This window comes from Neomonachus schauinslandi, chromosome 15 (assembly GCF_002201575.2).
Source record: "Neomonachus schauinslandi chromosome 15, ASM220157v2, whole genome shotgun sequence".
Lineage (NCBI taxonomy): Eukaryota > Metazoa > Chordata > Mammalia > Carnivora > Phocidae > Neomonachus > Neomonachus schauinslandi.
Genome location: NC_058417.1, coordinates 45,420,125 through 45,446,638, shown reverse-complemented (window position 1 = coordinate 45,446,638; position 26,514 = coordinate 45,420,125). Strand labels below are relative to the sequence as shown.

The 26,514-nt window shown below is 44.7% G+C and overlaps 1 protein-coding gene across 1 annotated transcript in view; it reads left to right on the top strand.

Moving 5' to 3' along the window:
- TEX2 (testis expressed 2) overlaps positions 1 to 26,514 on the top strand; it is a 97,490-nt gene that overhangs the window by 25,787 nt on the left and 45,189 nt on the right. Inside the window, 2 exon segments of the mRNA XM_021678506.1 lie at positions 14,998 to 15,625; positions 15,627 to 16,637. Of these exon segments, the coding sequence (XP_021534181.1) occupies positions 15,023 to 15,625; positions 15,627 to 16,637 (1,614 nt within the window). The 5' untranslated portion in view covers positions 14,998 to 15,022.

Genomic DNA, 26,514 nt, shown 5'->3' with positions numbered 1-26,514 from the left:
CGAGTCCTGCATCAGGTTCCCTGCTCAGCGGAGTGTCTGCTTCCCCCTCTCCCCCTCTCCCATGCTCGTGCGTGCACGCTCTCTCTCTTGCACACACATGCTCTCTCAAATAAAAATTAAAACTCTTTATAAATGTAGATTATTGGTTAAAATTTGGATCAGCATTGAAATGCAAAAATAGTAAACAGAATTAACCAGTTACTATTCAACATCGTTTGTTAGCATTTGCAAAAACAAGTGGTCAAGTGGGGAAGGGACAGAAAAAAAAGGTTGCTGGAACTGCAGATCTCATTCAGTGCCTTTATTTTTTAAACTTTTAAAAGATTTTAAAAGATTTACTTATTTTAGAGAGAGAGCATGCACACAAGTGTGGGGAGGGGAGGGGCAGAGGGAGAGGGAGAGAGAATCTCCAGCAGACTCCTTCACTGCTGAGTGAAGTGCCTGATGCTGGGCTTGATCCCATGACTCTGAAACCACGACCCTGAGCCGAAATCAAGAGTCAGACACCCAACCAACTGAGCCACCCGAGGTGCCCCCAGTGCCTTCATTTTAAAAATGATCCTTTTAACCAGCTCTAAAAGCAAAAAAGACAACTCACAGTAAAGCACCAACTATTAATCTTTAGTCTCTGTAGCTTCCGAGGATCCCGTTGGCTGTGCTTTCTTTTTTTTTCATGCCCACCCTCCCAAGTTCCACTTTTTCATGTTGTGCTACAATGTATAGACCTTTCCTTATTTCTGCTTTGCCCCTGTGTTTGTAATTCTTAATGGTCACAGCTGCCTGAGCTAAACCTGAAGCCAGACAGGTGGGACAGTCTAGTTTGGGTGGTTAGAGAGGCCGGGCACAGGCTGTTTGATCCTTGAGAACGTGGCCAGGCGGGGTCAACTCCGGTCCGCACGGATAAAAAAGATGTGCTCTTGCCTGCTGCCGGTGCTGATAATAATAATTTACATATGCCAAATGTTGTTTCTTCATTTTCCCAGCAGCCTTTCTGAGGTGGGCACGGTTATCTCTGTTTGATTTGTAGAATGAGGAGAAAGAGGCCTTTGGTGATAATTTGTCCAGAGTCCCACGCTGGTCAGCGGTGCGGCTGGGATCTGAAGCTGGGTCAGTTTAACGCCTGCATTTGAATTCTTAGCCAGGTTTCTCTGACTTCAGAAAACTTACCACCTTCCACCTTCATCCTCACAACAAACACATCTGGTGTCTGCATTAAAGTCGCAGAGGCTTGATATTAAAATAAGATGGAACAAATGCTGCAGGCGAGCAGGAGCCCCGGAACCTCCTGTCAGCATCAGAGCTTTGTTAGTCCTCCTTGGGGCAGAGCGGGGTGAACAGCCAACCCACAGTCAGGCTTTTCTTTTGTTCCATCCTGTAGTCGGCCTTGAAGTTTCTTTTTTTTTTTTTTCTTTTTCTTTTTTTTTATTTATTTATTTGAGAGAGAGAGAATGAGAGACAGAGAGCAGGAGAGGGAGGAGGGTCAGAGGGAGCAGACTCCCTGCCGAGCAGGGAGCCCGATGCGGGACTCGATCCCGGGACTCCAGGATCATGACCCGAGCCGAAGGCAGACGCTTAACCATCTGAGCCACCCAGGCGCCCGGCCTTGAAGTTTCTTAAACTTGCCTAGGCACAACAATGACCACACGAGGTCACCTGAAGCGTTTATACAGTACTTTGCGGGGTAATCTTGGCTATTGGTAGCTTTTTGCCCTGACGTTAGAACCTAATCCCCACTGATGAGTGGCCACCAAGTTACTAATTAGAAGTTATCTGTGTGCCCTGTTCTATCCTCCGAACAAATTAAAAATGTTCCCATGTTCTCCCTGATGCCTTTTGCCATGGCGATGCTTGAAAGTCATCGAAGCAGTTCTGCCGCTGCCTGGAGGGGCCCCAAGAAGAAGTGTTTCCTCTGACTGCCGCCTGGCCCTTATGTGTCTGGGGGCAGGCAGGTCCGATTCCTCTATTTTTCCAGGGTCTTGCTTCTATTGAATGAGAAAATTTTACACATGAGTTAAAACAGACCCATGTCCTTGGGCTGGATTGGAAATTGGAGTTCAGACTGTCGAAGTCTGGTTGGGGCTGATGGGTGAGAATTGTCTGGGTTTACACTCTGGGCCTTTGGCTTCCTATTGTCTAGAATTGTCTTTTTCTGGAGTATGGACAGGGGGCCGTAGTTCTAGGGTCCTGGCATTATCTGAATTCAGAATGTGGTTTTGTTTTATGCTCTGTGTGGTTGGAAAGGTACATCTGTAGCACAGTGACATTGTGGATTGCATAAGATTTATGGGCCTAGGAACCTATTTCCCATGTATTTTCCTTCAGGTTAAATGGATTTTGAATTTCAAACAATTGACTTACTGATGAACTTTTGAGACTCAGTCTAATCTTGCGTGAGAACTCACTTTCTATGATTACTTGTGTGGCATAAACGTTGTAGGAGGTCAGCTGAGAGGCCAGAGTTGTCTAGGAGGAAGGCCTGGGGTTCAGTTCAAGCATCACTAGCTTCATGGAGGATATTACTCTTGACGAGGCAGAGGCAAGAGGGGAAGGCATTTCCAATAGAGGGAGCTGCATGAATGGAGGTGGGAAGGAAGATGGTTTTCACATGAACCAGTGGCTCATCAGACCCAACCAGAATGTTGGGAACACTTTCGAGAGTAACTGAAAATAAGGTTGAGTAGATAAAGGGGCCCGGCTTATGTTGGACCCTAAAAGCCAAAGAGATTAGATGAGACAAAAGATAGGTTTTTGAGCCAGAAGAGGGACATGATGAGAGTAGTGTTTAAAGAAGGCTAGCCTGGCTGCAGAATGCCACGGGGGCTGGAGGCTGGGGACGAGGGATGAAACCAGAAAGAAATGTTGAGGTATGAGGTGATGAAAGAAGAACTCAGTCAACAGGACTTGGGGAACAAAAGGGTTTTGGAGGATAAAGAAGAGGACAACATCAGAGATGACCCGTGGGGGTTGGAGCCTTGGTGGTTGGCAGATCAGTGGTCCCTTGATGGATGAATGGATGAGAGGGAGTTAGTGTGGGGTCGGGTTGGGTGGACAGGAATGAGGGGGCAGTTGGGTCCATTCGGTTTAGAATTAGGCCTCTTTAGACCTGGATAGGATCTGTGTCTGGGTGTAGATTAGAGAGGAACAGCTAGAACTTCTAGCCAAGGGATGGATTTGTGTATATAGTTGGGTATTGGAGACAAGATGGCAACTCGTACCACCTTCCCAGTGAATTAGGGGCAAGGCCATCTGCTTAGTGGGAGAAAAGAGGGAGACAAAATTGGAGGTCTGGGTGAGAGACAAGGCCTAGAATCACACCAATGGGGGATCTGGCCAGAAAATCAATGAGCTATTTCAGGAATTTCCTGGAAACAGCAGTATCCTAGGTCAGGTGTGCATGCTGTAGTCACCTCCTGACTGGGGTCTGGAGCAACCCCTACCCAGCCCTCTCCCCCCACACCCTCCCTAGCTGGGACGGAGACACCTGGTAATGGGAGTGACTTGCAGGCCTGGGGGTGGGGGTGTCTCACAGGCAGTAAATAGCAGTGTTAATGATTTAGAGAGGGTGGTACGGATGGTGGTTTCATCTGAAAAACTAGGCCAGCCCCTCTCTTACCTTGCTCTCTTGCCCCATTAAAAAAAAAAAAAAAAAAAAAAAACCAGGCAGAGGAGGAAGGGGATCATCTTTTGTGAGAGGGTATGGGATTGTGTCCCTGTAAGGATAGGTGGGAACCTGGAGGAGGTATAGTTTGAATCCACAAGAGGGTGAAGCTTTTTGTTGCCACAGCACACGCAAGTGCTGATTATCTGCATCTCATTCTTAGTAGACTCGGCAGACTCTCCACCTATGACCAGAAGAAGTGAGGGATGTTTCCACAGCTGGGCTAAGTAAGACAAGGTCTAGAAGTATTTGTTAATGTGAGATGAACGGTTTCAGTATTATTAGAAAAAATATTTTGGCTTCATTGCCTTGGCACATTAATCATTTTAAGTGTATTCTGGTTCCCTTTGCTTGACTTGAGCAATTGCCAAGAATTTCTCTGGGCAAAATGAAAATGTAGGAACTCTAAGTAGGTTCTGTTCCATGAACATTGAATCATAGAACCATAGACATATAGAATTTAGAGCTTTCTGGAAAACTTCTTGAAGACAAGGAGGGTCCCCTCAGTTTACAGTGAAAGGACCCAGCATCAGGGAAGTGAAGTGGGTGAGCTCCATCACTGTCACTTGAGGGTCTTGGTCCCCCTCGGAGCTCCTGGCCCTGCTGCCTCATGGCTTCACTCGGTATGAATTTTCAGTGGCTGATTCTACTACCAACTGAACAATTATCAAAATCTCACACTTGGGTAGAACTGTTGGGCTCCGTCATATCACTGGGCTGCCATCAGCTCAAGTCCTTCCCTGTCACATCCACAATGGTGGTTGAGTAGGTTGGGGGAATGTTCCCTGACCGGGGCTGGGGGGTGGTGGCTATAGACAAATAGTCCTCTTCAGAGGGAACCACAGTGTGGCCAGTTGGCCATCCAGGACTGTGCCTCTACCAGGAACACAGTACCTCTTGACTTTGTAGGTCTTGAACATGGCCTTGGGTTTTTTGCCTCCTTTTTTCTCATGGTCTGTCCTTCACTTGGAATGTACTCTCAACCCTGAGTGAGAGAGCACACAAGTGGGAGGGGCAGAGGGAGAGGATGAAGCTGACTCCCTGCTGAGCAGGGAGCCCGACGTGGGACTCAATCCCAGGACCCTGGGATCATGACCTGAGCCGAAGGCAGACGTTTAACTGACTGAGCCACCCAGGCGCCCAGGGAAACAGTTTTGGAAGGTTTTTACAATGAGCTTGAAACTGTGTTTAAAAAAAAAAAAGAATGCAAATGTATAGATGCTATGTAACCCTATAATTTCATTTCTAAAACCTCATTTACTGAGGAAATAATCAGAGGCGGTCAAAGGTTATGTACAGAATCGTAACACACTGTAGCAGTGTTTGTAATAGCAACAAATTCCAAGTAATATCCTATGTTGAAAGGGTTATGATATGGGTTATTCATTTTATGTAGCTATTTAAAATCATGTGTAAAAGAATCTCTGTTGACTTGAGGAAATACTTAAAAGCACAGTTAACATCTAGGGAATGCTTGCTTTGTACCAAAGAGCATGCTCAGTGTTTTACATAAATTATTTTATTTAATCTGAAGTCTTTTGCCATTCCCATTTTACAGATGGAGAAGCAGAGGCTTGGTTAGTGTAAATAATTTGCCCGAGGGTCAGACTCCTCCCAGGTTGGTGGAACTGAAGCCAAAGGCCTCCCTGATACCCATATGCTAGATCACTTCACTGGGTAATCTTGTGTATAAAAACAGATTGCATGCATACATATGGTGTGAATCATTTTGTAAAAATGAATCTTTCTGTGCCTTAGTTTACTCATGGGTAACTTATGGGGGATGGGCAAGTACAATTTTATATTCCAAAGATCGTGATTTTATTTTAAAGATGGACACGCATTTACATGTAATTTTTTTTCCAGATTATGAAAATATTTGGAAATACCTAAAACGAGAAAATAAAAATTACTGATAAGCAAAAGTGACATTAGTGCTGCCGGCCCCCCTCTGTTTTTGCCTGATGTATGTGTGGAATGAACATTTTTTTTTAAGATTTAATTAATTTATTTATTGGAGAGCGCACACGGGCGCGTTGCAGGCTCGATCTCACAACCTTGAGATCAGGACCTGAGCTGAAATTCAGAGTCAGATGCTTAACCGGCTGAGCCACCCAGGCGCCCCTGGAATGAGCCTTATTGAGGAACCTACTGCAAAATTGGTTTCTGAAAAGTTCTTAACCAGTTATGTTCCAACTATTAGTGCAGTAGTGGGTTTGTCTCAATGTGCCGTTGACAGCATCCCGCATTATATTTTAATGATGCAATGATGGCATTTGATGACCAAAATTGTTTCACTGATTTGTTTCCCAGCTGATGTTTTTAGTGAGTTGAGCTTCTTTTGTTTGTTTGTGTACTGGCCATTCGGACTTTTGGGTGAATTGCCTGTTTATGTATCTATTGATGATGTATTGGGAATTATCTGTTGATGATACCTTCTAAACTTGATCATTTAAGACCTTAAGAAAGACTATCAGAAAGTCCTTATAAGGGGAAGTTTCACTGTCAGGTGGAATGCATTTTTCTTACAGGGATGAATTAGTGGTGTATAGTTAAAACCTGATTTCTTAACTACTTGGGATTGATTTGGCTTTAAAATTTAAAGAATGAAGGGCACTTGGGTAGCTTATTTGGTTAAGCATCTGCCTTTGGCTTAGGTTATGATCCTGGGGTCCTGAGATGAAGCCCCTCAGCGGGCTCCCTTCTCAGTGGGGAGTCTGCTTCTCCCTCTGCCTCTACCCCTCCCCCTGCTCCTGCTCTCTCTTGCTCTCACATGCTCTCTCTCAAATAAATAAAATCTTTAAAAAATAATAAAATAATAAAAATAAAATTTAAAGAATGGTGAAAGGTACACGGAATTTCTTTGTATTACTTTTGCAACTTACTGCAAGCCTCTAATATTTCATAATAAAGTTTTAAAAAGTTCAAGTTATGGTAAAACTCAGGCTCCTTCCTGTTAGTACTTGTAGCTGGCCATGATCATTCTGACAGGTAGAGCCAGAGGGAGGTGGGAGGGAGCAACGTTTGACAACAGATCCAAAGCCAAACAAGGGCAAGGAACACTGCCTTTTTTGTTTTTTCAACTTGGAAATTATTTCAAAATTTAAAATGGTTGCAAAAATAAAAACTGAAAAAGGAGCACTATGTACTCTTTCCCATATTTGCTTGTTAGCATTTGACCCCATGAACATCAGCTGTTGAAACATGTTTATGTGGTGACCACAGCCACCAACAACTCTTGTCTCACCCTCCTTCCAGATTTCCAGCACCAGTCTCCTGGGTTCCAGGCATTCACTCACCTGAGCAAAAACATCTACACCCAGTTTTCAAATTTCTGAAAATACAGGGGTTCTGTTTCCTAAGATTTAAATATAAATCCAAACGCTTAGCCTTTTAAGGCTTTGAACAGTTGATTCCCTGCCCCTCAACTCAGATATTAACCTTCCTCCCCTGCCCCCCAGCACAGCCCCTCAGCTGTAGGTAACCCAGCTGTTTAGCCACCCTCTTGTTCTGACTTGTTCCCACCTCAGGTGCCTTGCCGTGCGCTGATGTTTCATATCTGCAATATTCTTTTCATGTCCGTAGGTCTTGTGCAGTTGTGCTGGAGGTGTGACTGGTTTTGAAGGGGTTACTATGAACTGAACTTTGTTTTTATTATTGGGACCAGCTAGCAGTCTATAAAGCAAAATTCTAACTGTGTAGATGCATTTGAACACCTTTTTCCTCCATGGATACGGCCCTCTTCCCAGGTGGGCCTTCTTTGTGGCAGGAAGAAGGTCCATGCATTGGCCGAAGAGGGTGGACGTGGGTTGGAAGAGACTTTTTGGGGTGTGGGTCTTGGAACCTAGTAACTAATGGGAAAGGCATTCTGAGTTTCTGATAGTCGAGGTGCCTTGGGAGCCGTTGTCTGTGCTGGAAGTACTTTCCTCTTTCTTTTCTTTTTTTAAATGAAACTAAGGCCAGAGCTAGTTCATTATCTGTAATGTCAATATTGATTTTTGTTTGCAAGGTGGAGTATTAACAGATTAGAATGGCTGCTGGCAATTCTCAGCCGCTTCATTGAATTTAAATGAATCAAGAGGGGCACCTGGGTGGCTCAGTTGGTTAAACCGCTGCCTTCAGCTCAGGTCATGATTCTAGAGTCCTGGGATCGAGCCCCGCATCGGGGTCCCTGCTCATGCAGGAAGCCTGCTTTTCCCTCTGCCTGCCGCTCCCCCTGCTTGTGCTCTTTCTCTCTCTCTCTCTTGCTATCTCTCTCTCTGTGTCAAATAAATAAAATCTTTAAAAAAAAAAATGAATCAAGAGACAGCTACTCGAAGGCACTTGAAATTTTTAGGCTCAGTCAGACCTTCCTATTATGGCCGGTTTGACCAGATTCAGCTGTTTCCTCTGCAGCCTTAAGGCCTCTTCCCTATTTTTTATAAAACCAAATCCTATTAAAAAATGCACAGATAAGAGGTATTAAACCATTCTCTGCCATACAATGCAGCTTGCCTCTTTTCCCCTGCTAAGAGAAGTTTTTGAATTAAAACTATTGACTGACACAACCCATACTAGCAGGTGGTACTCATACATCATACGTCCAAGTGCAAGTTTGTTCAGAGGCAGCAAATATCCGACAGGCGGAATTTTACAAAGACAAATCATCTTAATAATGATCTTGAAGGATTAGTGATGCTTCTGAGAAATGAGGCATATTCCAGACAGGCTTGCCTCCTAAGATCTGCTATATTACTGTGTGCTCTTTATCTGGAGACTAGTTCAGTTTTCAGTCAAAATTGTTCTCTTCCCTCCTTGCTTCCATCCTCTTCTTTTTCCCTCCTCCGGTGCTTCCTCTAATCTAGTATGTGATTTAGAAATTAATAGTAATGATGGTAATAATAATCACTATTTGTTGTTTTTTTTAAAGATTTATTATTTTAGAGAGAAAGAGAGTGTGTGTGTGTGTGTGTGTGAGCGGGGGGGGGGGCACAGGAAGAGGGAGAAAGAGAGAGCATCCCAAGCAGACTCCCCGCCGAGCATGGAGCGCAGTGGGGCTCAATCTCAGGACCCGGAGATCATGACCTGAGCTGAAATACAGAGTTGGACGCTCAACTGACTGAGCCACCCAGGCTCCCCTCACTATTTGTTTTAATGCAGGAGGACCAAGTGGATGAATTGCTGGTAAGTGAGTGACCTGGACGGAACGCTTTTCTCTTTTTTATGGCTCTGTAGGACACCAGGATTGAATTGTTTCAAAGACAGCTAGAGGTAGGAAGGACAATTTTTATTAGAAAATTAGTTCCCCCCCCCCGAAAAAAAAATCACCAGAATTCAGGGAGGTTATTATATGAGTTAATAAATGCCAACATTGAGTCTTGAAATAGCTTTTCATTTTTCATTATGTAGTCTGATTTATTGTTGATTGGTTTTTCATGGCTAATTAATGATGATAACCTTTTTGAGTGACTAGAAATTAAATAAATTTCATGGATGTTTCATATTCTAACCTTGACTGTACTAAGTTCGAGAGCCTCATGGACTTCATGATAGGGAGGGCAGTTGGCTCCTGGCTTCCTGTTTAAGGTCTTTTTTTTTTTATGAGTTCAGGTTAGATGGGAGCTGAGGCATTGATTTATTCCTTGTTTTTAGACTGGATAGAATAAAATCCAGCATAAATGCTAGGGAGAGAAGCCCTTCTTTGAGGCTTTCTCAGTCTTATTTATTTATTTTATTTATTTAGAGAGCGAGCACAAGCCTGTGCCTGAGGAGGGGGAGGGGCAGAGAGAGAGAGAATCTTAAACAGGCTCCACACTCAGTGCGGAGCCTGATTTGGGGCTCAGTCTCACAACCCTGAGATCATGACCTGAGCTAAAATCAAGAGTCAGACACTTAATGGACTGAGCCACCCAGGCGCCCTTTATTTATTTATAGAGAGAGGAGGCTTTCTCAGTCTTAATGAGAGCAATGGCCATCTCTACAAGGCATAGGAACTTTAATGGAGAATTGCAGTCAGGATCTTAGGAAAGACCCATCAGCAGAACAGTTTGAAATGTCCTTTTTCCCTGAAACCTACCTGACCAAGGCTAAGGTTCGGGGAGCACTGGGCTCTAAATAGCTTTTTTTTTTTTGACCTCCAAGAAGTATGAGAGCATAAATACAATTACATTTTGTTACCTTAGAATGTAACCACATGGCAAAACCATTGTGCTGAAGCACAATGAGAGCTTTTTGAGTAGAATTGTTTTCATTGGCATGATAAGTAGCTCAAAGTATTTTATTATTTCATTGTTAAGTTTTGAATGAATATTTTTAAAAATATTTTTTAGTTTGAATTTATGGTAAAATATGCATAGCATAATATTTACCACCTTCACTGTTTTTGGGTGTACAATCCAGTAGTGTTAATTAAGTATATCCACATTGTTATGCAACCAATCCCCAGAACTTTTTCATCATATAAAACTGAAAATGTGGACCCACTAAACAACTCCCCATTCCCCGCCTTTCCCAACCCTCAGTAACTGCCATTCTGTGTTCTTTTTATTTGAATTTGACTACTTGAGATACCTCAGGTAAGTGGAATCATTCGGTATTTGTCTTTTTATGACTGGTGTACTTGGCTTAGTGTACTGTCCTCAAAGTTCTCAAATCTAAGAGGGCCCGTTTGTCTCTTGTTCACTCGTTGCTGAGTAGATGTAGCCCTCTGGAGTTCCAGCTCATTGTGGAAGGGCCTTCAGTTAGTGCTCTACCTCGGCCAGCCCTGATGGATTTCTGCTCAGGAGATCATTAAAATTAAAGTTCTAGTTTGCCAGAATCACTCAATGTCTTGAGGGCTAAAGTGGCTTCTCTAGAGCTCTTCTCTGGGTTCCTGTTTGCCTTAGCCTCAGCCTGGTTATCCCTTTCCCAGTTGTAAAGCTTGAGTGCTTTCCAGAAGATTTTTTTTTCTTTTTAATATCGAATTCAGTGTTAGTTATTTTCAGCAGAATGGTGGGCCTGATAATAGAACTCACCTTCCCAGACGCCTCTGCTACCCCCATCCATTCTGGGGCTGGACATGATTAATCTTTAACCCCATTTGGCTCGTGACCAAATCAGACTTTTGCTTAAACGCGCACCTCTGGCAGGAAATCCTCCTCTGTGGCAACATGAGCTATAGGCCCTCCCCCCACAGGACTCAGGAGCCAGTGTCAAAGCCCAGGGTCCTGTGATCTTCTGGTGGCTTTGGAAGAAGGAGACCTGTTGGGAAGGAAATTTCCTTCTCTGGCCTTTCAGTTCCTGAGGGCTTGATAAGGTGGTCTCGTTGTTTGGAGCCCGGTTATAATTGAGTTGGAGTAGAGGGCAGGAGCTAGTTACTTTTTTAGGATGCTAGATTGTCAGGTGGATAATGAGATGACTCTTAATTTCTCCACACAGCTGGTCACAGGCTGGTGGCTGAGAACTGAGCTTTTAGTCCCTGGGAGAGCTGTCCGTGAGGGAGCACAGGGGGTGGGTACCAGGTCCAGGACAAAGCAGTCATAAAGCACGTGCGTGACATGCTGGAGGAGGCAGCCTGCTGTGGTGAAAAAGGCATCAGGACATCAGTGTCAAAAGCCCATGTCTAACTGTCCCTCCCTTCCCCCTTCTCGGTCAGTGCCGTGGCCTTGGACAAACCATGTTATCTTCCTGGGGGAGGGTCAGTTTTGCTGGCCCTAGCAGCCAGCCACGGGAGGACAGAGAGGAGGGAGCTTGCAGTAGTCCCCGGGAGGAGGCAGTGACCCACTTGATGGGTTGTCTAGAACCCAAACCATTGACTCTGGTTCCACCACATTCAATTATCTAGCAATTTTGGTCCTAGAAGCAGCTTTTCTTCAATCTAATCCCCTCATTTTGCAGATGGGCAAACAGGGCCCTGAGATTTTCTTCTATTTAACAGTAGTAGTGCTGCTGTGGCCTCACGGGGCAGGTTTTATCAATGTTTTATCATATTTTATCAGGTAAAATAGATAAAACACAAACATAAAAATAAGCCTACAAAAAACCCCAATCTGGTGAAGTAGAGCAAGGCTTCGGTCAGTGCGGATGCGGGGGAGTTTATGCTGGATCTCTGCGGCTACTCCCTGAGCCCTGGAGAAAGACACTGGATGGTAAGCCAGACTGTCTGCCCTTAGCTGGCTCCCTGGCACCCAGCTCTCCGTGGGTCCAGCTTGGGCCCTACTGGCTGACATAGGCTTTGAGACAGTCTGATCAGAGAGGAGCAGAGGCCCCTTCAACTGGCAAGTCAGGGGGCCCGACTGTGTGGAGGAGGATTGGGCAAGGAGGCCCCAGTGGTGGTCCTTCCTGGGCAGGTGCTTGCTCGTTGTACCGCAGGCTCCTGGATACACTGCTCTTTTCTGTTTTCTCCCTTTGGCTGCTGCCTGGACGGGACTTTGCCTGCGGATTCCCAGGCCATCCCACCCTCAAGGATAGACAGGCCTCTCCACTCTTGCCTTGCTCCCCAGAGGACTGACTCACACTGTTCAGCCCCCAAATCGTGCTCTGTCTTACCCCTGTGCCTGCAGTCATTTTAACTTGTAGCCACCACTACCCGTGAAGCAGCCTCAGAACAGCAGAGCCTTACAGGTCATCCTTTATGTTATTAAAACAGTTTAAAGATTTTATTTATTTATTTGAGAGCGTGCGCGCGAGAGAGAACTAGCAGGAGGAGCAGATGAAGAGGGAGAAAGAATCTCAAGCAGACTCTGCACTGAGTGGGGAGCCCGACACAGGGCTTGATCTCACGACCCTGAGATCACGACCTGAGCCGAAGCATGGGACGCTTAACTGACTGAGCCACCCAGGTGCCCTGTTATTAAAGCAATTTAAATGAAGCTTATTTTTCAGCCTACTGAGAATTATCAAGTATCAAACTTTTCTTTTTAAATTACCTCTATAATTTTTTTTTTTTTAAAGATTTTATTTATTTGACAGAGAGAGACACAGCGAGAGAGGGAACACAAGCAGGGGGAGTGGCAGAGGGAGAAGCAGGCTTCCCACCAAGCAGGGAGCCCGATGTGGGGCTCGATCTCAGGACCCTGGGATCATGACCTGAGCCGAAGGCAGACGCTTAACGTCTGAGCCACCCAGGCGCCCCTAAATTACCTCTATAATTTTCTTCTTAAATTACACTTACAAAACTAGGTGACAGTTAAATGAAAAACGTGTTGCACTTGGTATTTTTCTTCTTACTAAGCTTACAAACCTGTTGGTTTAAAGATAACCGGGAAGGATTGTCCTGGACCTGAGGCTGTGTGTCTTTTTAACTTGCCCTCAGCTCCTGGATTTAAATTGCTTTGTCTGCCCATAAAGATCATTCCCTTTTCCTGAATCTGTTGGGGATAGGAGAGCCTGAGGGTCATGGGGAGCATGGGCAAAACTCTGTTGGAAAGTTTCTATGAACATAACTTCTCTTAAGTATTGATGCTAAAAATGTGTAGTTACAGATGTGTCCACGTTGTGACTGTGCTCTTGAATGGTCGTTCTTGTCATCATTGGGGTATTTTCTGTTCTAGTGATGCAGGATCACTGCCATCCACGCCCCCACCAAAGGTTTACTTTTTCTCTTGTTGGTAGTATCAGGTGCCAGCATTTTGCACATGAATATTTGACAGAAGACTCAAATATAGGAGTTCTTCAAACTAAAGAAACAAGCAAGCAACGTAACATTGATCGTCTCTCGTAGATTACTTGTGTAAGTGTATTATGTTGGGTTGTATACAATCATCTATAAACATGTAGGATTTTAGATTTGGAAAGAACTCGTGATCCTCCATTTTACAGATGAAGATTCTGAGAACCAGACAAGTTTTGGCTTGTTCAAGGTCCCACAGAGTCAGCTGGAAAAAGAGCAAGTGCCAGGAGCTCTATTTGCCTGTCAGCATGTATATACCAGCAGCTCCCAAGGCTGCGCTTACGCTCCCCAGGATGCCGCTCCTGTACTTCTGGTCTCCCCCTGCTCCCCAGCACCCACCCACCCTCCTGGAGGTAAAGGCCCATCTGGCAGGACACATCATGCCCATGCTCATCTTACACCTTTTCGCTTCTTTCCCATCATGCCCCTTCTGCCACAACCTGCCCATCCATTTATTATTTAATTTAATTTAATTCTTTTTTTTATTTGAAGTGGGCTCCATGCCTAGAGCCTGGGACCTGAACTCATGACCCTGAGATTAAGAGTCACATGCTCTATTGACCAAGCCAGCCAGGTGCCCCTTCCCCATCAGTTTAAGAGGCTGAGCAGGTATCCTACTTCCCACACTGGTCTTAGCTTCCTCAGAACACCTGAAGTTCATTCCTCAAGTGTGTTTTAGCTCCTTTGATAGGGTCTCTTTCCAGATTGTGGTGTTAATTTCCATTTTGTAGGGTCTGTCATGGTGTGTGGTATCCAGTAAATAGGCCTTTAGTGAATAGGGAGAGAGGTAATGTACTAGATACCGCAGGGTCGGCTTGGTGTCTTCTGTTTTGCTGCCCAGCTTTTCAGGTGTCTCTCTTCTCCCCAGCTGGCTGTTGAGTTCCAGAAGGGCAGAAAGCATAGCTTCCACGTCTCTCACCATAGCCCTTAACGGAGTTCTTGGTTGGTGATAGGTTACAGCATTGAGACTTAATTTTCCTGCCCTCTGAATCTTGGGTTCAGTTTAAAGTATGTTTCCTTTATCCTGAAGCCCCAGAATATGACCATGTCTTCATGGCTACCTAAGTACTCTGCCATTTGGGGAATAAAGGAGCCAACAGGGTAATAGCAATTCATCTAGAGATTTCCCTTTCCACCCTTGGAGACTTTGCTGCTCCTTCGCTGTGGCAAGATAGTATGAGTCCTGGTGGGAGAAGCAAGCCGAATATTTGTTAGGATTGCTGGGAAAATAGCACTGGAAGCAGTAAATCATCCTGAGTTGGCTTTTTATAGCTGGCAAACAGTGGTGAAGTTTTTGTTCCAAGATCCTCAAAATCCCCAGGCTGCTGCATTCTATTCCGTTGGACTTCTGAGGTAATGCTGGTAACATCTATTGTGCAGGTATTTCAAGTGTTGAAATATAGAATGGCTGGTAGAAACGAGCCAGTTAAGAGGGAGGAAACAATTACTCAGCTGTTGTGAGGTCAGACAGATCGTATGGCCTTTATAATACCGGTTTGTAGCTTGCTCATAAAAGAGAATGCCTAACTGGGATTTATCTGGTGAAAATTAAACCATCAAACCGGCTCAGGTGAGAAACAGTGGCCGTCTGCCAAGGAAAAGCATAATCACCATTTGGAAGGGAGCTTCATCTGTGCTCCAGGGTGCACACGATAGCCTCTCCTGTGCGGAAACGGCTCTCTGACTTCCGGTTTCCTTGCTCTTTCCGCAGAGCCTGAGCCCTCGAGAAGCCGGCGATGACAAGTCTGAATGGTCGCCATGCCGAGAAAACCATTGACATGCCAAAACCATCAGCCCCCAGAGTGCACGTGCAGAGGTCCGTGTCCCGAGACACTATCGCCATTCACTTCTCGGCATCCGGGGAGGAGGAGGAGGAGGAAGAGGAGGAGTTCAGGGAGTACCTTGAGGAGGGGCTGGACGACCAAAGTATTGTAACAGCGCTCGAAGCCAAGGAAGACCTCTATCTCGAACCCCAGGGTGGCCATGACTCCTCTGGCCCTGCCGCCCAGCCCATCCTGGCAGATGGACTGTCCGTGTCCCCTGCCATTTTGCCCGTCTCCGAGAACACGGTAAAGCTGTTGGAGTCCCCTCCTCTGGCAGTGCGAGTATTAAGTACGGTGCCATTGGCTCTGTCCCCAGGGTCGTCTTCGTTAGGCCCCTTAGCTAGCTCTCCCAGTGTGTTATCCCTTTCTGAGCAGAAAACCGGTTCTTCCTCCCCGCTGTCCTCTCCTTCCAAGTCTCCTGTCCTCTCCTCCAGTGCCTCATCCTCTACCCTGTCCAGCACCAAGCCCTTCATGAGCCTTGTGAAGTCCCTGTCGACCGAGGTTGAGCCAAAAGAACCCCCCCCACGCCTCGAGGCACAGGCACTTGATGAAGACATTAGTCAAGTCTCTGTCCACAGACACCTCGCGGCAGGAGGCAGACACCGCGTCCTGTAAACCACCTGACTCCAAGCTCAACTTACACCTGTTCAAGCAGTTCACACAGCCACGCAACACAGGTGGGGACTCCAAAACTGCACCTTCCTCCCCACTGACTTCTCCCTCTGATACGCGCTCCTTTTTCAAAGTGCCCGAGATGGAGGCTAAAATCGAAGACACTAAGCGACGCCTTTCAGAAGTCATATATGAGCCTTTTCAGCTCCTTAGTAAAATTATAGGGGAAGAAAGTGGCAGCCACAGGCCCAAAGCCTTATCTTCAAGTGCTTCAGAGCTCTCCAATCTGTCCAGCCTGAACGGTCACTTGGAAAGCAATAACAACTACAGCATCAAGGAGGAGGAGTGTGATTCCGAGGGGGACGGCTGTGGGAGTGACCCCAGGGCCTCAGATGAGCCCTCAAGAGAGGTGGAGCTGAGAAGCTCCCAGGTGAGCGGTCTGAAGGACTTAGGCCTGAAGACGAGCTCTCTGGTTCTTGAGAAGTGTTCCTTGTCTGCCTTAGTGAGCAAAGAAGATGAAGAGTTCTGCGAACTGTACAGTGAGGACTTTGATTTGGAAGCAGAGGTAGAGAGTACAGTTGATAAGCTCCCGGATATCCCTCTCAAGCCCGAGGTGCTGGCGGATGATGGTCCAACTCTTGACAGTGAGGACGAGGCCCACTTGGCCATGCAGCACCCCGAATTACCAGTGAAGACCCTGGGCTTCTTTATAATGTGTGTCTATGGGTACCTCATCCTCCCCCTCCCCCATTATGTGAGCGGACTCTTTCTGGGAGTTGGTCTTGGATTCATGACTGCGGTTTGCATGATTTGGTTTTTTACACCACCAAGTGCTCATAAATATCACAGATTACATAAAAACCTACAACACTGGAACACAAGATCTCTGGATATCAAAGAACCGGAAATACTGAAGGTAAGTCTGCAGCCGCTGGTGAGCACACGCGCTGTCTCCCATACAGCCTGATTTTTAGATCCAACTTCATTTTTTTAGTTGATTGCCATGGGTTTTCACACAAGCAGTGTTTTTAAGCCTTTGAGATCTCTTCATTCTCCGGCCAAGCAAGAGACTTCTCTGGGAAACCTCATTCTAGTTCACGTTTTAGCAATTCACCAAGTTTTTCAAGGATCTCCATGGTGCTAGAGAGTAGCATTTACATCCAGTTCGTATTTCAGTCTCTCTCTAAACTTTCCAGGGATTTGCTACTTGCTGAGGATTTATTATAGCTGAGTCTGCTAGGATTGCATATTCTTGACACCCTGGAGGAGGGTTCAGCACTCCTGGAATGCCAGCGAAGGAAAGGAGGAAGAGAAGGCAGGTTGGTGTCCTGGTTGGCCTTGTTGGCACTCCTCCTTCCTTTGTGCATCGTAAGATGCGGGCTGGAGAAAGAGACCTCACTTCCCAGTGCGCAACAGTCTTGGGATTTGGGCCCCCCGCCAAGGGTGCTGGGATGATCTGTTAGGGTGCTAGAAGAAAATATTAGAACTTCCATTCACATTTATTTTTGTATATTTAAAAAGCTGCTGTGTTTTGTGTATGTCTCAAAATATACAAGATACAAACTTAACAGCTGTAGCTTAGTTTGTAAGTCATAGGCACATATACACGTTTTATATATATACATATGATTTTTTAATTGTGGTAAGATGCAGATAACATACAATTGACCATCTTAACCATTTTAAAGTGTACAGTTGAGTGGCATGAAGTACATTCACATTGTTGTGCCCTCATCACTAACGTCTGTCCCTTGTGCCCCAGAAGCTCCGCACCTGCTGAACAGTAACTCCTCGTATCTTCCCTCCCTCCAGACCCCAGCAACCATAGTTCCACTCGGTCTTTTTGATTTTGAATACTCCGAGTGTCATGTAAGTGGAATCAGACAGTATTTGTCTTTTTGTGACTGGCTTATTTTACTTAGCATAATCAGAATTAGTCAGAATTTCCTTTTAAGGCCGAATAATAATTCCATTATGTGTATATACTCCATTTTCCTTATCCATTCCTCCAGCAGTGGACACTTGGGTGGCTTCCACGTTTTAGTTATGCTGAATAATGCTGCTATGAACATGGGTGTATAGATATCTCTTTGAGATCTTGTTTTCAGTTCTTTTGGGTATATACCCCAAAGTGGGACTGTTGGATCCGATGGTAATTCTGTTTTTAATTTTTCGAGGAACTGCTGTACTGTTTTCCACAGAGGCTGTACCATTTCACCTTCCTGCTAGCAGAGCACAAGAGTTCTAATTTCTCCGTATCCTTGCCAACACCTGTTTTCTGGGTTTGTTGGTTTGGTTTGGTTTTAGAGTTTTTTTTGGTAGTTCAAAGCTGGTTTCATTTCTCTTTTAATAGGGTTTTTCTCCCCTCTGTTTAAATAAGAATGCTTAAAAAAGTGGCAGCATCTCTTTCTATTGCAAAAAAATAGAAACAAAAACAAAAAAGCAAAACAAGGGGAAGAACGAACGCTCTAAGGGTCCAAAATACTATTTGTTTTCTAGTTTCATAAACTTTTTATCTTATTAGAAAGAAATACATGGACAATGTTTTTTTTTGGTTTTGTTTGTTTTTTTAAAGATTTTATTTATTTATTTGACAGAGAGACATAGTGAGAGAGGGAACACAAGCAGGGGGAGTGGGAGAAGGAGAAGCAGGCTTCCTGCCTAGCAGAGAGCCTGATGCCTGGTTCGATCCCAGGACCCTGAGATCATGACCTGAGCTGAAGGCAGACTCTCAATGACTGAGCCACCCAGGCAGACAATTTTTAAAAAACACAGGAAACCCAAAGAAAAAAATTATTTTTTTTATCATACTAGTGGGAAGGGATTAACGATTTTGTTATATATCTTGGTTTTGTTCTTTTTTTAAATTTCTGCGAGTATATATACACCACACGTGTGCATGCTCACTCTTTTGGTTTTGACTTAATGAATCATGTATTTGATTTTTTTTTTTCTTTCTTTCCCATGGCAGTATGTTAGTTATGGGACTTTCTTTTTTAAGAGAAGCTGGTGCTCAGTCTTGAGGATATGACACACTTAAGCTTAGTATTAATATATGAAGTGGAGTAAGAGTGACTCATTATGGTTGCTATGCTTTTAATGGGGTGGTGCTCTGACTGCCTGAGTTACATGTGCTGTAAGTCAGTTAGTATAACTTTAGCAAAGAAAAATGGTACTTCTATATTACTCCAATGCCTAACAATCGTGACATTCAGTTTTTTTTTTAATTTTTTTTTTTAAAGATTTTATTTATTTGACAGAGAGCACAAGCAGGGGGAGCAGTAGAGGGAGAGGGAGAAGCAGGCTCCCCGCTGAGCAAGGAGCCCGATGCGGGACTCGATCCCAGGACTCTGGGATCATGACCTGAGCCGAAGGCAGCTGCTTAACCAGCTGAGCCACCCAGGCGCCCCGTGACATTCAGTTTCAACTGGTTCGAGCACTTGACTTGTTTAGGGTGGCTTCATTACTGTTCAGGAAAAGTTGTGTCTTAGCCTGGAGTCTTCTGTTTAGTGTACTGGGCTGTTTTTAGAAACCTGGCTAAAGGGGTGCCTGGGTGGCTCAGTTGTTAAGCGTCTGCCTTCAGGTCAGGTCATGGTCCCAGGGTGCTGGGATTGAGCCCCACATTGGCTCCCTGCTCAGCGGGAAGCCTGCTTCTCTCTCTCCCACTCCCCCTGCTTGTGTTCCCTCTCTTGCTGTGTCTGTCTCTGTCAAATAAAATCTTAAAAAAAAAAAAAGAAACCTGGCTAAATACTTTCTTTATTTTATAAAAGGAACACTACTACAGATTAGAAGGGTAGGTTGTATATTGTAAGCCAAAAATTTCAAATGCAAATGTTCTTTGGGCTTAATTAATTTTACTGAGTTGGAGATCATACTCTGGGGAACCGTTTAAAAAATATGACACTTTAAACATTTAGCAGTGTTGACATTAAATTTAGGACTCAAATGGTGTGATAAGAAAAGGAAAGTATAGTGGAGTCTATCTTTAAGCATCTATTTTGTGTTACATTTTCTCATTGGACATTGTGCTTTATTTTCTGTAAGAAGTAGGATAACACTAGCTATTGTAACAAATTACAAGTTTGTTTCTTGCCTGTGGAACAGTCCTGTTTGGGTATTCCTGGTGGGTGGGTGGCCATGCCCACGTGTTGACGCAGGGGCCCAAGTTCCTTCCATCTTGTGGCTCAGCAAACTTTCTTAAAAGGCCAGATAGTAAATATTTTATGCTTGTGGGTCATATAATTTCTCTTGCAATCACTGAACTCTTTATTGTAGCAGGAAAGCAGCCAAGACAATGTGTAAATAAATGGGTGTGGCCCATTTATAGAAACAGGCCTAGGGTATTAGAGTTCTTTGCATCCAGCTGGCAGAAGGAGAGTGAGAAAGCAAAAGAAGGCATGCCTTCTGATAATGCCTGGACCTGGAAGTGACACACATCACTTCTACTCACATTCCATTGTGAGCTAGTCACATGGGTCCTCCAAAATGTCAGGTGTCCTAGGGAATCTGGGACTTGGCTGGGCAACTTCTTCCCAGCAACAGCTATACACTGTAGAAAGGGGTGTCCAACGTCTGAGGCACAGCTCGCCTCTCTGCCTCACTTTCATAGTACTTATAAGAGCCCTAGTTATATGTATATCTCCTATCTCCTCCAGTCCACTACAGGCTTCATGAATGCACAGGCCATGTCCATCGTGTTCATCGTTGTGTCCTCAGCACATGGCACATAATGGGCACATGATAAGTACTTATTGGATGAATAGGTGGGTAGATGGATGGATGATGAATGAGTGAAGGAATGAATGAGGCTTTATCGGGAAATGTAGGTGGTGAGGCAGTATTGACCCTGTCATCTCCTAATGAAGTTGCTTTTTAAAAGAAATCCCTGATACTTAAGGAAAAAATTTAGTTGGGTTGAAAGGGGTGGTCTTTTGAGAAGACAAAAAGTAATTACCAAAAAGTACAGATTATGGAGAGGTTTTTCTTTTCCCACTGCAGTGGACAAGCCAAGATGGTCCATCTTTGACAGGATTCGGAAGTTGATTACTACTTAGAAATCTCTGGCAGCAAGCCTGCTCTTCTCTTACCTGCACTCCTACAGCGCTGGCCTCCTGAATTCAAAGGGAGAAAAGATTGCTGGCATCTGCCAAGTAGAGCATTAGAGAAATGGGGATAGTGGCAAGTTCTAGATTTCTGCTCTCTAGATTTACGGCTTTAAGAGTGATGCAGGAGATGGGCCCTGGTTTTTTTATAAAACAGATCTGTGAACCTGTTCCTAGGGTCGGAAAAGCCCCTTTTTGAAAATAGGCTTGATTTAGGGAATTAGCTGTTTTGAATTATTTTCTGTGGAGGATGTAATGGTGCAGTTCTTGAGGGCAGGCATGGAAACTTAAAAAAAAAAATCACAGACATGGGTTATAAAACCTGCCTGTGATAAAGATCTCTAGTATAGAGGCCCAGCATTGACAGTGATCCTGCGTACCTCGTGCCCTCAGTAGACTCTCTCTGGGAGCCCCATGAACCAGACAGGCAGGAGGGTTAGTACTCCAGGACTATTTTAGGAGACTGTGTGTCTTTAAACTTCGGAGCCATGTAAGTTCTCAGTGATGGGTCCAGGACTGAAAGTCTGAGTCCTAAATCGGCTCCATAAACAATTCAGAAAGCATTGCAGTTTTTCTTCAGTGAGACTTCACATGAAGATGAAAGGGGGGAGAAAAGTAAAGCTCTTTTGTACTTTATCCAGGTGATTTTACTGTTCCATCCACACTGTGGACATTTGTATTTAAAAATGACCCTGTTACAGGGGCACCTGGGTAGCTCAGTAGGTTAAGTGCCTGCCTTTGGCTCAGGTCATGATCCCGGGGTCCTGGGATCGAGCCTCAGATCGGGCTTCCTGCTCAGCGGGGCGTCTGCTTCTCCCTCTCCTTCTGACCTCCCTGCCCGTGCTCTCGCTCACTTTCTCTGTCTCTCTCAAATGAATAAACAAAGTATTTAAAAAACAAAATGACACTTCTGCAGTGGTGAGTATATGGGTTGGAGAGTCACAAAGACTGTTAGCAGCCAAGTACTAGCTGTTCTCAAAAACTGATATGTGGCTGATTAGGCCTCATGACCCTCCACCATCTCTCACTCGACCCTGCCAGTCAGCAGCTCTCTCGTCTGGGACAGAAGCAGTCAAAACCTCTGGAAGGCCGAAGAGTTGTCACCAAGTCCACAGAACAGCTCTTAGAACCTCCTCCAAAGCCTGCTTGTTCTTAATGTTCGGGAATTCATACATTATGATTTCATACATTCATGCTGCTGATGAGAAGCAGCAAATAGGAGAAGCGTGGCTACACAGACACCAAGTGACAAGTCGAACTCGTGAGAGCCTGGGGGGAGATCAAAATGCTAGGAGACACTAATTTGACTGAAAGCTTGGCAGTCTGGGTATGTTAGCTCAAGGCAGAGCTTCATGTGTGCTGCAGAGTCCCAGAGGCTTCATTTTGAGCAACAACCCCTGTGTGGTAACCTGGGGGTTTTATTTTGGGTGACTAGCTAGATACCCTGAGCTGGGGACCCTGGGAAAGAGTGGGTTTGGGCATCAGGAGAATTGCATTTGGGATGTTTGTTTTTGCTGAGCATTCTTAACAAGTTGGGTGCTTCTTCTCTAAGAATGTACTTGTCACAGGAAGCCTGGGTGGTTCAGTTGGTTAAGTGTCTGCCTTCGGCTCAGGTCATGATCCCAGGGTCCTGGGATCGAGCACCGCATCAGGCTCCCTGCTCTGCGGGAAGCTTGCCTCCCCCTCTGCCTGCCGCTCCCCCTGCTTGTGCACTCGCTCTCTCTGACAAATAAATAAATAAAATCTTAAAAAAGAATGTACTTGTCACTTGACTAGGAGTGTACTTAATTCAGTGCCATTCCTGTACACTGATGTTTCCACATGTCTGTAATGATAAGCTTCCTGAAGATTTCATAAGGTTCTTAGATGTATGTTTGAGTGTATGACTCACGCAGTTTTAAATTATATTCATGGGTAAATTCTTTATCTCAGACTTACAAACCACCCCGTAGAACACAACAGTAGAATGTTGGTTTCCGGAGTGATGATCTCTTTTTTTTTTTTTTTTAATTTTTTCTAAAATTATTTTAATGCAAACATAAAAAAAAATCTCTTTTTAAAAGATATGGCCCATGGGGCACCTGGGTGGCTCAGTCGGTTAAGCATCTGCCTTCGGCTCAGGTCATGATCCCAGGACCCTGGGCTTGAGCCCCGCATCAGGCTCCTTTCTCGGTGGGGAGACTGCTTTTCCTTCTCCCTCTGCCATTCCCTCCCCTCCACCCCGCTTGTGCTCTCTGGCTCTCTCTATCTCTCCGTTAAATAAATAAATAAAATCTTAAAAAAAAAAAAAGATATGGTCCAAGAAGGTCAACTAAAATTACATTTCCACCACTGCAAGACTAATAGAAATGAATTTTAGAGAACCTTTTTTCCTTAGGTTATATCACATTTAGATTTTTAGTAAGAGGGATGGATTTTTTATTTATTTTTATTTTTTTAAAGATTTTTATTTATTTATTTGACAGAGAGACAGCGAGAGAGGCAACACAAGCAGGGGGAGTGGGAGAGGGTGAAGCAGTCTTCCCGCCGAGCAGGGAGCCCGATACGGGACTCGATCCCAGGACCCTGGGTTCATGACCTGAGCCAAAGGCAGACGCTTAACGACTGAGCCACCCAGGCGCCCCAGGGATAGATTTTTTAAATCATTGCAGTCCCTAAATACAGGCTTTGGTTTTGACATGTAAAAATGATTTTGTGAGGAAAACATTATAAATTTTGAGAAGAAATTCAAACTTGTAAATTTAATCTCAATTTCATGCAATTCTTTCTTTTAAGAAATTAGAGTGTGCAAATCTTAAGGGGAGAACAGCCCCATTACAGCCAAAAGAGACTTGGGTTGCTTTTTTGTTGGTGTCTTATAACCCCCAATACAATAAGAAATAAAACATTTCTTTCTACATTATACTGAACTGAAAATATACTGCTCCCATAATGGGTCACTTGAGTTTTTATGGATGGCTTTTATAAATATGGCTATTTCCTAATGTCCTTTGTTGCTTGAGAAATACCAGGTGAGATGTTTCAGTGTTCAGTTTATTGTAGAAAATGTCTAGTATATACAAGAGAATAGTATAATGAAACCCCATGTACCCAAGGCCCAGTCTCAGCTTCAACAATTATAACATTTTGCCAATCTTACTTTTCCTACATTTGCCAGTACATTCTAAAACTGTTCTTTGGTCACCTGAATTGGGTAGATGCTGCCCTGAAGGATGGAAAAGCTGAGATAAAGGCCATTTTGCAGAGTCTGTGGCTTTAGCTGTGACCCCACTGCTTCTAGTGATGTGGACATGAAGGTCACCTTAGAGCAGTCAGTTGGAGGATGTGGATGGTATTGATGCTGGTGCTCCTCTCCCCAATGGACTTTTTTTCCTTCTTGATGGTTTCTTTGAGTAGTGTTTATTTTGAATGTTGACTGTTGGCTTAAGGCTGTCATTCATAGTATGAAGTCTGTATGTCTGTAGGTTTTTTTTGTCTTTTCTGGGTAAAACCAAATTTGTATCTAAAGTTCTGTAAATTTAAGTAGACTGTTCCTGCCGTAGTCTCTAAGTCCATGATCTGTGAGATCATGTTTTAACTGATGATCCAGTTCTAAACCATTAATCCATCAAAAAGTTTTGAAACCTGCAAAGAGAAAAATCTTGCTTATGCTTTAGTTTGGGGGACAAAAGAAAAGTCCCCAAGCTTTTTTATGGGTTTCAGAGAGGATTTTCAGCAGGAGGGGCCTTGGGCCCTGGCTCTGTCCTTATGTTTAGGATTTGTTCCTTCCCTGATAGGCTAGATGAAGGAATGATGCCCGGGAGCTGAGTGACAGGCAGCCTCAAATGCCAGCACAGCCATGTGACAGCACGATGTCAGCCCCACAACACTGAAGACAGACAGAGAAAGCCCCATCGCTTCCTCAGGCCAGAGGGCTGGCGCGTTGCTCTGGTCAGCACAGCGTCAAGCTGACCAAGAGAGAGCATTGGTCTTGACCTCCTGGCTGGCACTGTAACTGAAAGTGAACACAGTGGTAGTTCTTCCAGACTTTATTATTTTGCAAAAGGTTAATTGCAGCTTTTAATCTTTCCAAGTATTAAATGAGTCCCTTTATAGATTGTGGTTTATACTTTCAGCCAGACATGGCTTCTAAGTCCAGTGGAGAATTGAAGAGAAACCCCTGACCTTTTACAGACAGGATCACAGGACCAGTCTGTGGGCCAGGCAGCTGCAGGCCAGCTGACTGTGGTCATTGTCCCCCAGTGCATGCACTGTCTCCATTTTAACTGCTCCAGCCTCTGAAAGAAACAAGGCTTGTCTGAGCTGCTTTAGTGTGGGTTGAGAACATCTCTGAGTTTTTAGTTGAGCTGTTGAAATGGAATGAGTTGCTAACTATATACTATATCTCTTTATCCCCACTCCTATGTCCCATAACAAAATAAAATTGGAGAAACATCTTACTTGGTAAGAAATGGAGGGTTAAGAACTGTAGAACAGCTGAGCAGTGGATAGCTGGGCACTATATGGGAAACTGTGGGGGGAAGGCCTTGAAGTTGCTGTATGCTCTCGAGATCTGATACTTGACTGCTTAGGTCTGGAAATTCCATTTGCAGCTGAATCCAGGGCGTTGGTCAAGCTGCGGGGGGGGAAAAAGTTGGCTGATTGATGGTATCAAAAGGCAATGGGGTTTGCATTGGGAGATCACTTTCTGCAAGGGTAGCCTGCGTGGTTTGGGGTCAGTAGGGTGCATTAGGGGACAGAAGCAGGAGAATCATGCCTGGTGGTTACCTCTTGGCCCGAGCCTCCCAATGGCCATCAGCATCCTGGATGCCTGACTGATGCAGGTCAAGTAGCAGCCCCTGTGGGTCTCTCAGGGTTTCCTAGCAAAGCTTGTAATGTTCTGGAAGGAGCCCTGCATGGGAGTCAAGAAACCTGAGCACCAGTCACAACACCTACCTCTCTCTGTTACAGAGAAGTGGCTAATTCAGTTTCTGTCCTGAAAAGCTTGAACATCTTTTACTCCTAAGATTCTTCCTGAGGTTACTTATTCTCTTGTTCTGTGCTATTTTGTCCAATTATAACTTGGTTTTCTCCTTGGGAACAGTGACCAAGCCTTCTACTTCAAAGTAACCTCTGCCAGTCTCTGCACTTAATAGAATCTCAGCTCCTTCTGTGCTTCTCTCTGCTTATGCAGGTAAAGCAATATTTACAGGCCGTGAAGGGCACACCAGCTTGTCCTGCTCACTTGTGCTTTACATACAGATTTCATGTAATCCTTATGGGTGCCATCTGAATTAGGCTACATTCATGTATTCAGTCAGTGAACATTTGTTACAACTCTGATTGTCTTGTGTTTGTACTCAAGTAGACCAGGCAGTTAACAGATACAGTGATAGGAGGAAGGTAATAGAGAACAGAGCCTAGGTGATCAGAGAGGCTCCCAGGGAGAAGTGTCATCTTTGCCATGACATGGGGGATGACTCGCCAGACCGAAGGTGGGCCATGCCATGGAGGGGAGGTAAGAGCCTGGGCCTCGAAGTCAGGTAGACTTGGCTTAAGTCCTGGATTTGCCACTCTCTGGGCCACTTTTTTTTTTTTTTTTTAAACCCCCCTTTAGGCAAATCACTTAACCTCTCTCACTGTTTTGCTCACTTAGAAAATTTTAGGTAATTGGCAGAAGTAGCTAATGCACCTGAAGTGCCTGGATCATAA